Here is a 13837-nt window from a genome sequence, read left to right as displayed (position 1 = left end):
TAAGTGTGTTTGGCATCAAATTGGTTTACATTTGTATACATTCAAGTTCTTTCATTCTATTTGTTAGTAGTGGATGGAGAGTTATCACTGGAGTTGACCTAAAACATCCAGGTGCTAGTTTTTTCATAACATTTTGCAAGGTTTCTAGTTTTTTATTCTGTATTTTTTACTGCCTCACAGATTGTGATTCCATATTCTACTTTTGGTTTTATGTGCATCTTAAAAATTCTAATAGTTCCTGGCGAATTCGATTTGAACGTATTGCAATTTCCCGCTTTACTCAGCAGCCAATCACAGCCATGTTTAGTATCCCAGTGGCCAATCACAGCCAGCCGTGACAGGGGCCGCAATAATACAAACAAAAACAAAAGATGGCAACTCATCTCCCCAAGTCAAAGACGTCCTCTCTGCCAATGGCGTGAAAATGAGCCATAAATGTAGGCAAATCTGGTTAAAAACACCCTTTTTCTGTATTTTTCCACAACTGCAGTATTTGAGATTAAGTATATATGGGGACATAGCTTTACGGACGGAGAAATGCTCTACGAAGTCTTGTCCTTAACAAGTGGCATTCCCCGAAGAAGTACAAATTATATAAATCCACAGGTATTTTACATTTATGTTTTGTGATAAATGCGTAGAAAGAAAGTGTAGAGCTGCTGCTTTATCCCCTTACTCCTCGGCGCTCAGTTAAAGACTAGTTGTGATGTATCTAGAAGGATTGTAGATAGATACCCAAGTTTGACCAAGCCTGTCCCAACCCATCATATTCTGACCCTTCCTGCCTAACCTATCCCCACCGCATGCCTGGCAATATATTGTCGATAATTTTTTCTATTACGTCTGTGTAACAGATCGGGACGATGTTGATGTCATTTATTTGTCTCACTGTCTGTAATGCAAATATGTATCTCAATCTCTCAATTTCAATAATAATGCGCAGGGTGTTAATAAACACATAACACGCCTATTGGTGGTGAATGGTTGCTGGGGGGAAAGGGGAAGGATCAAGGTGCAGACGGAAGTGTCTTGTAGTGTTAAGTGTTTATTCAGTTTGTTTGTGAAAGTGTTGATTGTTTTGGTTTCAATTATGTGTTAGGGGAGCCTGTTCCAGTCGTTTATGGTACATGGAAAGAATGAGTGCTTGTAAGAGTTAGTGTTGGTGTGATATGTGACAAATTTACTGGTGTGTGAGTTCCTTGTGTTGCGTGAGTGTGCTGCGTGTAAGTATTCGTGTTTGTTGATGTCTACAAGTATGTTTGTGATTTTGTACTTGATTATAAGTCTGTGTGCTTGTCTTCATGTCTTAAGCAGGTCCATGTTAATCTGTTTTTTTATGTCAGATGTAATACCAGGTGTATGTGAGTAATTGTGTGTAATAAACCTGGCAGCTCTAGTATTAACCTGCTTGAGTTTCTCAATGTTGTGCTTAGTGTAGGGGCCCCATACAGCTGTACAGAACTCTAGTGTTGGGCGTACAAGTGTGTTGTAAGCTGCATGTTTGATGTCAGGAGTACAGTTATTTAAGTTTCTCCACAGAAACTCCAGTGCTCTGTTAGCTTTATTGATGATAGAGTCGATGTGTGTGTTGAAGGTGAGATTATTGGATAGGTGGATACCGAGGTATTTATGAGATGTAGGTGTTAAGTGATGGTTGTGTAAGGTGTAAGTGTAGTTGATTGGTGTGTGGGATCTGGTAAAGCGGAGAATTTTGCATTTATCAGGTTTGAAGGACATTTACCATAGTCTTTCCCACTGTTCTAGTGCGTCAATGTGGGACTTATTTTGTGGAAACCCCCCTAACCCCGTGATTAGCAACAATAGTAGGGGAGGGCATGAAAGGCACCAGGGAATTACATGGTAAATCATGAATAATCTATACAGTCTCAGTTAATATATTGTCTACTACAGGGGGCTGTGCCACCTACAACACCCTCATGGGGGGCTGCTGCCCCACAGTCCCCACCCAGGAGCACAAAGAATCCACATATTCACAGCAGGAGAGAGCTTTGGATAGACTTGGCAACATAGCTCCCGCATGGCAGTTGTATGCTCTTTCCTGCCGTGAATAAGTGGAGGATTCATTGTTTTTCTGGGCGGGAGTTAGGGGGCAGTAGCCCCCCATGGGGGGATTAGCAGGGGGCACAGCCCCCTGTATTAGCCAATATTATTCATCAGATAATATTATTCATATTTTACCCCTTCAATTTCCCTGGTGCCTTTCTTACCCTCTCCTGCTATTAGGGCCAAGAATGTGGGGTTTGGGGGTTTCGCACAATAATTTCTATATATTTGGATACTAGAGGAATCCAATGATAATAAAATCATCACAATCTGTTAGAAGGAACTATTAGAAAAAAATACCATATTGTCAAACATGTTATTGGACATAACAAACACTTGAAGCAGTATTATTAGGTAGCATAAAGTAGAAGTCTTTGTCATTGAAGTTCACAACCTTCAGTACAAGTGTGGAAGACACTACTGTATACATACTTTATGCTCAAGCAAAGGCTAACAGACCTCAACTGTTTTTTCTGATGATAGGATTTGTTAAATTTCCTGATAGATTGTCTTCAAATAGAAATCTAGGCAAAATAAAAAATTGATAAATATATGTGCTAGAAGATTGTTGGCCTTTGCCAGAACACAAAGTAATGTAGGGCATGGTTTTTACTTGTTATGGTTTATTCAGAACATTCACCAACAGTCTCATTCCCTGGTCATCAACAGAAAGAAGTACACCAGGCACTTGATTTGCTCTAACTTTTATTCCTCCTCGAGGTTTTTGCCAGAGTGCGAAGTATAGAAGTGGTAATGGTGGCTTAACACAGGGGCCCTATTAACTTGTTCTTCCATCCAAGAATCATAGTAAATTTTAAGTTTTGGGTTAAGCATAGTCAGTATTGTTTTAAGGGGACCGTCCCGGGAAATGACCACCTTTCCCTACTCATTACATCATAAAAAGATATCAGTTAGAAATAACTGATTGATTCTTTTTGCATGATATAGATTATAGAATTGCACTTTGTTTCATATACTATCCTCTTCATTATGAAATAATCTGTATCTCGCTTATACATCCGAAGTTCAGAAATCTTCATATAGGTGACATTCGTATTGAATTGGTCTTTACAATGGTAACTACCAATTTCAAATCAAATCAAATTTACCCATGCTGTGATGTACCAACTGTTGAGCGAAATGTAACAGAAATATTTCAATCCTTACTTATAAAGCTATTTTCAAACATTAATGCTTCATACTTGATATACGTACAGATTATTTCATAAACTAAAACATATTACCAGGGAGTCTCAATCAAAGTATATTTTGTGTGTAAAAGGACACAAAACTTACATTTTTTTTTTAGATATTTCACAAAATATTTTGTCATAAATCACAGTGATATAATTTTTTCCTGATATTGATATAAAAGTGTTCCTTGAACATTCATGAACTCTATCTATGCACAATGTCATAATCAAATGCTGTATGCACAATTGTAACAAGCAGAAGTCCACATAGGTGTACCTGGGTGCTCATTAGGGACATACCTCCCCAGGTGTTCAGCGGCTATCGCGTTGGCTGCAAGACAAAGAGCCATAGCAGGTGTTTAATACTCATTTGGTAGTTTCCTCATCCACGTACCTATCCTATACGCTAGCTAATTAAATTTGACCCCTGTCCCCCCCCCCCCACCCTTTGGGACGGTCCCATAAGTCCAAAACCCCATTTTGGAATCCTATGTAGTTCTGTATTTTTACCTCTGAACCATTTATATAACAGATTGATGATATAAAGGTATGTGTATCCAAAGGTATTCTCCGACCAATTATCTGTAAATAATCTTGATAAATGATTTTTTGATTTAAGTTTTCTATTATAACATCAGCATTGATATGTTCACATTAATGCACTCTTCAAAGAGATTCCATTAACATGAGCATTGTGCTTATGATATAGATGAGTAAGAAAGTGGTAAACAGACTTCTGTCATCACTTGTAGTGAAGAATATATTTTGACCATATTATTAGATAGAACAGTTTAGAAGTTCTTGATTATTCATAAGCATTGATTTGCCTAGATTTTATTAGATTATCTATAATCAGAATTATTTTTATAGGTACAATAAATTAAGCTCAGAAAACAGAAAAGGAGTTGAAAATGAAGCCCAAAAGTCTATTTAAGCAAGCATCGGAAGCATTTGCAAAACAAGTTATTAATCGTTGCTTGCCAAGCCTAAGACGATGTTGGGTCAACAGGCAGTATTCTGTTAATGCGATGGAGAGCTCAGCGCAGGGACCAAGGATCGAAGAAGCTAAGAAATTATTAGTTGTAAGTATCTCAAGGGAGTTTGTGTGTGTCTAAGGTTATTCATATATTTATTCAATCTTTACATGCGTGTACTTATTCTTCTGCGTGTCCTTGTACATGTCCTGGTATGTGTCCTGGTACGTGTCCTGGTATGTGTCCTTGTCTGTGTACTTGTATGTGTACACACACACACACACACACACACACACACACACACACACACACACACACACACACACACACACACACACACACACACACACACACACACACACACACACACACACACACATACACACACACATACACATACACACACACACACACACACACACACACACACACACACACACACACACACACACACACACACACACACACACACACACACACACACACACATATATATATGTATGTATGTGTGTGTGTGTGTGTGTGTGTGTGTGTGTGTGTGTGTGTGTGTGTGTGTGTGTGTGTGTGTGTGTGTGTGTGTGTGTGTGTGTTCATACCTTGTTATTCTTACCTAGTTGTTTCAATATAGGAGAAGAGCTGATCTCAGATGGTTCCATCTGCTATATTTAAGTTGTATAACTCTTTAAATTGATTCAAGTTTTTTTGCACACATTATTCTAGGTATCAATAATTCTGTTTGGGATACCAGTTTTTTTTAGAAAGTCATCTTTTTCTAATTTCACTCTTCCTGTAATATATTTGAACAACTTATATATTTGAACAGCTCGTCCAAAGTTGTAGGTCCTAATTTCTGTAGTCTGTCTTCATAGTTCATATCTCTTAGAGTTGGTGGCCATCTTGTAGCCGCGCTCTCTCTGCTTCTCCCTCTTCCTCTCTCAAGGGAAGGAAGAAAATTGAATTGATTATAAAGCACCATTGATTATTATTGATTTTACAAAAAGAAAGGCATGCTATAATTATTTTGAATTAAGACATTTATGAATTATTCCAAACTCTTCTGCAGGATGTGAAATACTGGTACGACAAGAATGAATGGTTTGGCAATCCACATTCAGTAATTCGCATGCTTGTTGGAAGAGCTTTCAGTGACGTTCTTAGGGTCTTGCTCATACACGACCTACCAGTACCGCTGTTCGTGTTCATTTTGCAAGCAATGTTTTGCAATGAAGTGGAATCCTTGTCCCCAATTATGTGTGATGTAAGTTTTGCTTATATATAAAAGAGAAACAATTGATCTTTTTGGTTTTCATACTTTATTTTTCAAAATGAATATAAAAAGATTATCTGGTGCATATGTTACTAAATTAGATTTGATTGATATATGTTACGCATGATGCAAAATATAGCAGAAAATTGTGTAAATGTTAGTAAAGATGGAGATATTGTTTATACATATAAAATAATGGACCACCTTAAACTGATAGGTTGAATTCATTCTTATCCCTTATTTTTTATTTTATTTATTTATTTATTTTTTTGCTTTTCAGCATTTCACCAAAGCAGTCTCTCAAACAGTTGGCAATTTTCTACAGGCCATGGCACCCTTTGCACTGGAGACCTTACACACAACTTCTATCCTTTTTGATCATCCTGTACCCATTGTTATATTGTTACAAAACTCCCCATACCTGAAGGAGATACACTTACGTTACAACTTAAGTGACTACATCTTGTTGCAGCTGAAAAAATGGTGTCCACGTCTAGAGTTCATAACGCTGAGTGGCAGGAATAACATCAGTGAGGAATGCCTTTTCACAACCTTTTTCAAAGGTTTGAAGAAAGTGAAAGTGTTGGAATATGTGGACAATAAATCTGCTTGCCCTTTGTCATTTTCCAAACTGAAGAGAGTCAAATTAGAGTTGCACAGGAAGAACTTTGATGAATTCTTGTTTTTCCTTCAGTTTTTCTATCCAGGTGTTCAGTGTAATATAAACAAATTCATAAGTGGAGCTGGGGTTTATCCAGTGGTCTTCAAATCACTGCTGGATCCACCTGCTTGTTTAAAAGGAAAAGGAACATTTAAAGTAGACACAGTTAGATTTGCAGTTCCTCCAACTGCTGGTGCATTAAAAGAGTATGATCCAACAGTTACTTATTCATTAGTGAGACATTTCTCATTTTCCTGCAGGGATATAAGTGCTTCCCATTATTCAGAAGCTCTGTCTAAGATAAAAGATCTTTTAAAACTATTGGGATGTTCTAGTGTTTTTCTTGCAATATATCCCAATGCTGTGAACACAAGTTTGATAGCCACAGTACTCCTTGAAGAGTTGGGTCCTAAGTTAAAGGAATTGCATCTGTCTATGTGTGTGCCTATGGACGTTGAAACACTGTACATGTATCTTAATGCTTGTCCAAATGTAAATTTGTTTTGCATAAAAGCCACTAGGTTTATATTTAATTCTCCTTATACAAAAGCTCATTTGAGATCTCTTCAGCATATGGAAACATTAAGTATTGAGACTGAGTATCCAGTGAACACTGACCAATACACTCAAAATATTGAGAACATAATCCGTGCTGCACCAAGACTGACAACATTGGAATTGATAGGACAGGAAATCCACAATACTGTGAGAAATTTAGCGATTTCAGGAAGACTCTCGGAGATTAAGGTTCTTTCTCTGCATTGGAAAATAATTGAAATATCTTTTGATGACTGGATATTAAAGTTTTGCATATTTATAGGAACTCATCTTTCATCCCTTAAAGTTCTCATGTTAAGTCACTTTCCAGAAATATCTCTTTTAAGATTTAAGGCTTATTTCCATTACACAGATTTAGAAGTAGTGGAGAGAAGGCTTCCATTTGTTTCTAATATATAAATTAAGGAAGACAATAGGACAGTTGTCTTAGGGCGATAGTTGTCCCAAGATTTGTGAAAGAACATACATAGTAATATCATGAAGATATTATTGTAAGTTCTTTCTTTAATAATTGTATAAATAATAATCACTGCAGATTAAACAATATCAGTATTAAATCAGAAAATTGAGAATGATCAGTCATTCAACCAATGAACCAAAAATTTCTGTTACGTTTTCTCTCATGACTATTTCTATTATTATTTTTACCTTTCCATTTTCTTGATAAGGTCAGAAATCTAGACTCCAATATATGCTTTAGATTTAAATGGGACAGCTGACGGCCTTGAAATTATTTTATGTAATGTATTGTGTAGTTGCCTTGCATACCTTTTTTTTATAATGTTACCGTTAATAGTGGTGATGATGATGATTATTATAATTGTTGGTGTAGTTATTATTATTATTGTTATTTTTATTATCTTTATTATTATTGTTATTAATATTATTATTGTGATTATTGTTATTATTATTATTATTATTATTATTATTATTATTATTATTATTATTATGATTATGATTATTATTGTTATTATTATTTTTATTATTATTATTTTCTATCATCATTATTATTATTATTAATATCAGTGTTATCATTACTATCAGTATTGTTATTATCCTGATCATTATTATTATTATCATTATTTTTGTACTGTTATTACTGTTATTACTATTATTGTCATTATTAATATTATTATTGTTATTGATATTGTTATTGTTATTATTATTATTATTATTATTGTTATTATTATTGTTTTCATTGCTATTATTTTCATTATTATTATTATTATTATCAATATCATAATTATTATTATCATTATTATCATTATTGTCATTGTTATCATGATCATTGTTATTATTATCATAATTATTAATATTATTATTGTAAATATTATTATTATTATTGTTGTTGTTGCTGATATTATTATAGTTATCATTATCATTGGTTATTATTATCATTATTATTAATTTTCATTATTGCTATTATTATTATTAATATTATTAATATTAATATTATTATTATTATTATTATTATTATTATTATTATTATTATTATTATTATTATTATTAATATTATTATTAATATTAATATTATTATTATTATTATTATTATCATCATCATCATTATTATTGTCATGGTTGATATGGATGTCATAGTTATTAAAACATTCCAAAAAAGAAGTTGTAAATTCAGTGCATTATTTATAATTTTGTCGTCTTTAAAGTCATGAGGGAAAGCCAGCTCTAGTCAGCCTTTGTTTCTCGTGAACGGCTTCTGGTACTTTTTTATCTTAATTTTTAGTTTATTGATTTGAGTTGATTTTTTACTGAAGAAAAAATCAATGAAAGTTCACCCAAAACTTTTGTAATGGGTTTACTATTTATTGTAAGTTCTCTGTACTTATGTCATGGAATATTTTTTGTATATAGTAAATTAGATTGTTTTTAGAACGTTCTGGTAAGTGCTGTCTTATTCATCTATTGATTGATTGGTTGCTTCTATTAATAAGATATGTTAGGTGTAATTACTGTATTTTAGTTTTAGTTCTAACATGAAGATATTTTATATTATAATCCTCTGAAGCAATAATGTGAGAGATTAAATCAAAAGGCAACTGAAATGACGTGTACACAGTTTTTGGAATAATATTTTAGTGTCTATATGTATATATATTTATTTAGAAGTATATTTTGAAGTTATACTTTTTATGGAACATTCATATTTTCATATGCAAAAGGAAATAAAATGAATAACAGAATGTCAAAGTTATGTATGATTTGTTTTCCAGCTATTCATAAAGACATCTTTCCAACAGAAAAAGTGTATATATATATATATATATATATATATATATATATATATATATATATATATATATATATATATATATATATACCTGTTCGGTCAATACCAAACTTTACATACCTTGGTAGTGTAGTTCATAACTTTGGGCTGTCAGACCAGGAAGTCAACAGACAGATTGGCCTGGGGTCATGAACTCTCTCAACAAGGGTATTTGGAGATGCCGGTACCCGTGCAGAAGGACCAAGCTAGGGGTTTTAAGGCCCTGATAATGCCAGTTTTGCTATACAGTAGTGAAACCTGGACATTATCCTATGCTTTGGAGTCTCATCTTGATGCCAGATCATGAGGCACTGTTGGCAGGACCACGTGTCCAACTAACAGTTGCACTGTGAAACTGGCACAGTACCTGTTACTTGCACAATCCGTGATCAGCAACTCAGGCTGTATGGCCACCTTGCTAGCTTCCCACAGGATGATCCTGCCCACCAGGTTGTCGCTGTAAGAGACAACCTTGGGTTGAGTAGGCCTGTGGGATGATCTAGGAAGTTGTGGCTTGGGCAGATTGATCAAACCTGTCGTGAAAGCTCGAGATGGGCTGAGTCCCTGCCTCGCGGCTTGCCATGAGGGTCCCCAAAAGGGGGAAATGAAGAGTGGACGCAGCTATGCGTCCTTGTCGGCATTTGCTCTTAATGATGATGATGATATATATATATATATATATATATATATATATATATATATATATATATATATATATATATATATATTTTTTTTTTTTTTTTTTTTTAATGTATATATAAAAGAAGAAAGAAAGAAAGAAAAAATATATTTGTATATATAAAAAAAAAATATATATATATGTGTGTGTGTGTGTGTGTGTGTGTGTGTGTGTGTGTGTGTGTGTGTGTATGTGTGTGTGTGTGTGTGTGTGTATTATGTATCTGTGTGTGTGTGTGTATATATATATTATATATATGTGTGTGTGTGTATATATATATTATATATGTGTGTGTGTGTGTATGTGTGTGGTGTGTGTGTGTGTGTGTGTGTGTGTGTGTGTGTGTGTGTGTGTGTGTGTGTGTGTGTGTGTGTGTGTGTACACATATATATATATATATATATATATATATATATATATATATATATATATATATATATATATACATATATATATACATATGTACCCTTCCAAAACCTAGCTTGTTGTCGTCGTGGGAGGGCTTAGGAGATGGGGAGTGAGACCCAATGTAGAGGATTTCCCCTACCTCGGGCCTCAGCCCAATCTCAACTACAGCCCCAACACCATCCCCTCTCCCTCCCCGCACTACCCGCAGTAGACAGACTAAACGTTCTAACCCCTCGTCCCCTACAGCACAATCACCTCCACCTACCTTTACCTTTATTCCTGAGACACCAGTCTCCTCTTCCCCCCCTCAAAAGAAAACCATTGTCCCACAAAACTCTCCAACCAACTCCACTGCAGAAACTATGGATGACATTCAAAGCTATATGCTTGAGACACAAGATCCCATAACTCATGCTCCTTCCACACTTGAAGTGGTTGCCGGTATTCATACCCCTCCTACTAATATTCCCCCTACACCCCTTCCTCCTACTCCCTCTCTACACAACCTAACCCCCTCAATTCCATCCACCACCGATGTCCATCCTCCCAATTCCCACCTCCTGATTACATATTCCCTCTTACTCACAGCACCCCTACACCCCTTCCTCCTAATCCCTCCCAAGACATGATGTCCCCTTCAACTCTTGCTATCCATCCTTCCGATATCCATCCTCCTAGCACTAATACTCCCCCCACACCACTTGCTCCTACTCCCTCCCAACACAACCCACCCCCTTCAACCCCAACTATACGCATATTCTCCCTCCCTCTATCCCCTCTACCCTTTCCACTCCCTCCCGGATACACACGAGAATCACTCATGTCACAACAATACCCTTCCCCAGATTCCCTACCTCCTGATACCCCTCCTTTACACCCCCTAGCTCCCCCCCCCCCCCGATTTCCCAATACGTACCGACGCTTTCGCTCATAAAATAAGACATAGCTCTCCAACATTGGAATATTCGCGGTTTCCGTTCTCACAGACCAGACCTACGTCATATCCTTTCTTCTTATAATTCGTCTATTATCCGCCTGCAAGAGACTTTCCTCACACATCTTCCAATTCCCAATTACTATTTTATCTCTTCCCCACACTCCCTTTATGTATCGTCTATACTTATCCATCATAAAACATCTTATGTCATACCTCCCATACAAACTACTGTCCCGTGCACAGTTATTCGCATCTTTCTTTACCGTTGGATCAGTGATTTCAGTCTACTTCTCCCCATCCCATCCCATTGACTTTGTTGCCTTTGACACTCGAATTTCCCAACTCCAACCACCTTTCCTCGTAGTTGGTGATTTCAACTCCCGAGGCCGGTCTCTAGAACGCTTCCTCTCCATAGATAACCTAATTATTCTTAATTCAGATCGCCCCACACACTTTGACATGCGCACGCAATCCTTTTCATGCCTTGACCTCTCTCTATGCACCCCTACTCTTCATTTAGATTTCCATTGGTCAGTTCTAGACCACTTCCCCTATGGTGACCACTTCCCAATACTCCTTTCTCCTACTTCATATGTACCACTTCCTAATCTTCCACGCTGGTGCTTTGATAGAGCGGACTGGCGTACTTTCACTTCACTCTCTACTATACCTATCCCTCCACCCCCCTTACCGTTCATTTCAGATATGCTACAATGTTTTACAACCACGATCCTAAGAGCTACCTATTCAGCCATTCCTCGAACTTCAAGACCTTATACCTCTAAATGTGTTCCATGGTGGAACTCTGATTGCACCAAAGCGCTTCGCTTAAAACGAGCAGCCTGGAGCAGCTATCGCTACAAACGAGACACCCCTCACCAGCTATCAGCCCTTATTTCCTTTAAAAGAGCATCTGCCCATCTTCGCCGTACAATCAGAAACAGTACAACAAATAGCTGGCAAAATTATGTTTCCTCAATTACATCTACATCTATTTTAGCTGTTTGGCGACGGATCCATGAATCATTAGGCAAACATCCCCCCCCACCCTGCACCCGTCCTCCATATTCGAGATACTCTCATCTCTGAGCCTGCCGAAGTAGCTAATGAACTGATCAACTATTTCAGCCAGGTCAGTAGTGGCTCTCACCTTTCCCCACACTTTTCTTCCATTAAAGCCATCAAGGAACGCATCCCTATTACATTCACCCTATCCTCTGATGAGTCCTATAATGCTTTTTTTTCTTCTTCTGAACTCAACGCTGCATTACAGTCGTGCCGCAACGCTTATGAAGGCCCTGATGGTATTCACTTTCGTATGCACCGACACCTCCCATCTTCCTCTGTATCCTCTCTTTTAACTATTTTCAACCACATATGGACGTCAGGAAATTTTCCTTCTCATTGGCGAGATGCTCTTATCCTGCCTTTCTTAAAACCCAATAAATCAGGTACTCTACCCCAAGATTACCGCCCCATTGTTCTAACTAGCTGCTTGTGCAAACTACTAGAACGAATGGTTAACTTCCGCTTAATGTGGTATATTGAATCTCATAATCTCCTTTCCCCTTCCCAGTTTGGTTTCCGACGTGCCCAAAGTACAGCAGACTCACTCAACCATTTCGTGACATATATTACATCTGCATTTGCACGCCATGAATCCGTATTAGCCATATTCTTTGATCTAGAAAAAAAAACATGATACCACATGGCGGTACCTCCAACAATTGTCCTCCCTAGGTTTATGTGGAAATATGGGCGTTTTCATAAAATCTTTCCTTTCTAAACGTACTTTCCAGGTCAAAATTGCCTCTTCCACGTCATCATCCTTTTCTCAGTTCGAAGGCGTCCCACAAGGAAGTGTGTTTAGTACCACTTTATTCCTTCTTGCTGTAAATGCCATAGTCTCAGTCCTACCACCAGGAGCCCGGGCATCACTATATGTTGATAACTTAACAATCTATTTATTTGGCAGATCCATACCAGATCTCTGACAATTCCTTCAGTCTGCAATAACATCAGTAACTACTTGGGCCACTAACCATGGCTTTCGCTTCTCTGCCTCCAAATCTCGCTCACGTACGGTCCCCAAACCCCACTCTTCTTATATAACGCTCCACTCCAATACCGTTCTTCTGGCAAATTCCTAGGCGTTATATTTGATTCCAAACTATCCTGGCGAGACCATATCTTGTACATCAAAGAAAAAGCTCAACGCCGCCTCCGAATCTTATGAACTCTTCCCCACATCTTCTGGGGCTCAGACCGCAAAACTCTCCTCCATCATGTTACCTTGATCCTCTCCACTCTAGATTATGGATGCCATATCTACTCCTCTGCCTCAACCTCCCTGCTAGCTCACCTTGATACAATCCACCACAGCGGTCTCCGCTTAGCCTAAGGCGCCTTCCGCTCCTCTCCAGTTGAGAGCCTGTATACTGAATCTGGCATGCCGTCCCTCTCTCGACGTCGAGCTCTTCTCTCTCTTCGATGCTATGCTCGATTTCACCAATTTTCCCTTACCATACAAACTATTCCACAATCCTTGCTTCCTGCCTCTTCTCCACGTTTACCTGCTCCCTTCCCCGTACGCATGGATACCCTCCTCTCCCATTCCCCCTTTCCTCACCTCGGACCTCTCCCACTTTCTGTCCAATCCATTCCTCCATGGCTTATACCTCACCCCTGTATTTGCTCCTCAGTTTTCCCTGACTCGCTAAAATCAGATATTCCCCCCTCTATCCTTCTCACACATTTCCTTGACCATGTCTCCATTCATTCCTCCAGCATTCATGTTTACACTGACGGTTCC

General features: G+C 37.5%; 1 protein-coding gene across 1 annotated transcript; it reads left to right on the top strand.

The window, feature by feature from the left end:
- Nucleotides 1–370: 370 nt before the first annotated feature.
- Nucleotides 371–8915, top strand: LOC113827399 (uncharacterized). The gene is made up of 4 exons (XM_027380279.2): nucleotides 371–606; nucleotides 4128–4339; nucleotides 5295–5489; nucleotides 5779–8915. Exons 2-4 carry the CDS (start codon nucleotides 4169–4171, stop codon nucleotides 7114–7116), a joined length of 1704 nt encoding a protein of 567 aa, XP_027236080.1. The 5' UTR covers nucleotides 371–606; nucleotides 4128–4168; the 3' UTR covers nucleotides 7117–8915.
- The last annotated feature ends 4922 nt before the right edge of the window (nucleotides 8916–13837 follow it).

This window comes from Penaeus vannamei, chromosome 11, assembly GCF_042767895.1.
Source record: "Penaeus vannamei isolate JL-2024 chromosome 11, ASM4276789v1, whole genome shotgun sequence".
In the NCBI taxonomy this organism is placed as follows: domain Eukaryota; kingdom Metazoa; phylum Arthropoda; class Malacostraca; order Decapoda; family Penaeidae; genus Penaeus; species Penaeus vannamei.
This window is presented reverse-complemented; position numbering and strand designations above follow the sequence as displayed.

Bases quoted from the DNA above. Each gene is read 5' to 3' on its own strand.
- LOC113827399 (XM_027380279.2), top strand. From the start codon at position 4,169: ATGAAGCCCAAAAGTCTATTTAAGCAAGCATCGGAAGCATTTGCAAAA. The intron at 4,340-5,294 runs GTAAGTATCTCA...ACTCTTCTGCAG, and splicing joins AAGCTAAGAAATTATTAGTT to GATGTGAAATACTGGTACGA. The intron at 5,490-5,778 runs GTAAGTTTTGCT...TTTGCTTTTCAG, and splicing joins TGTCCCCAATTATGTGTGAT to CATTTCACCAAAGCAGTCTC.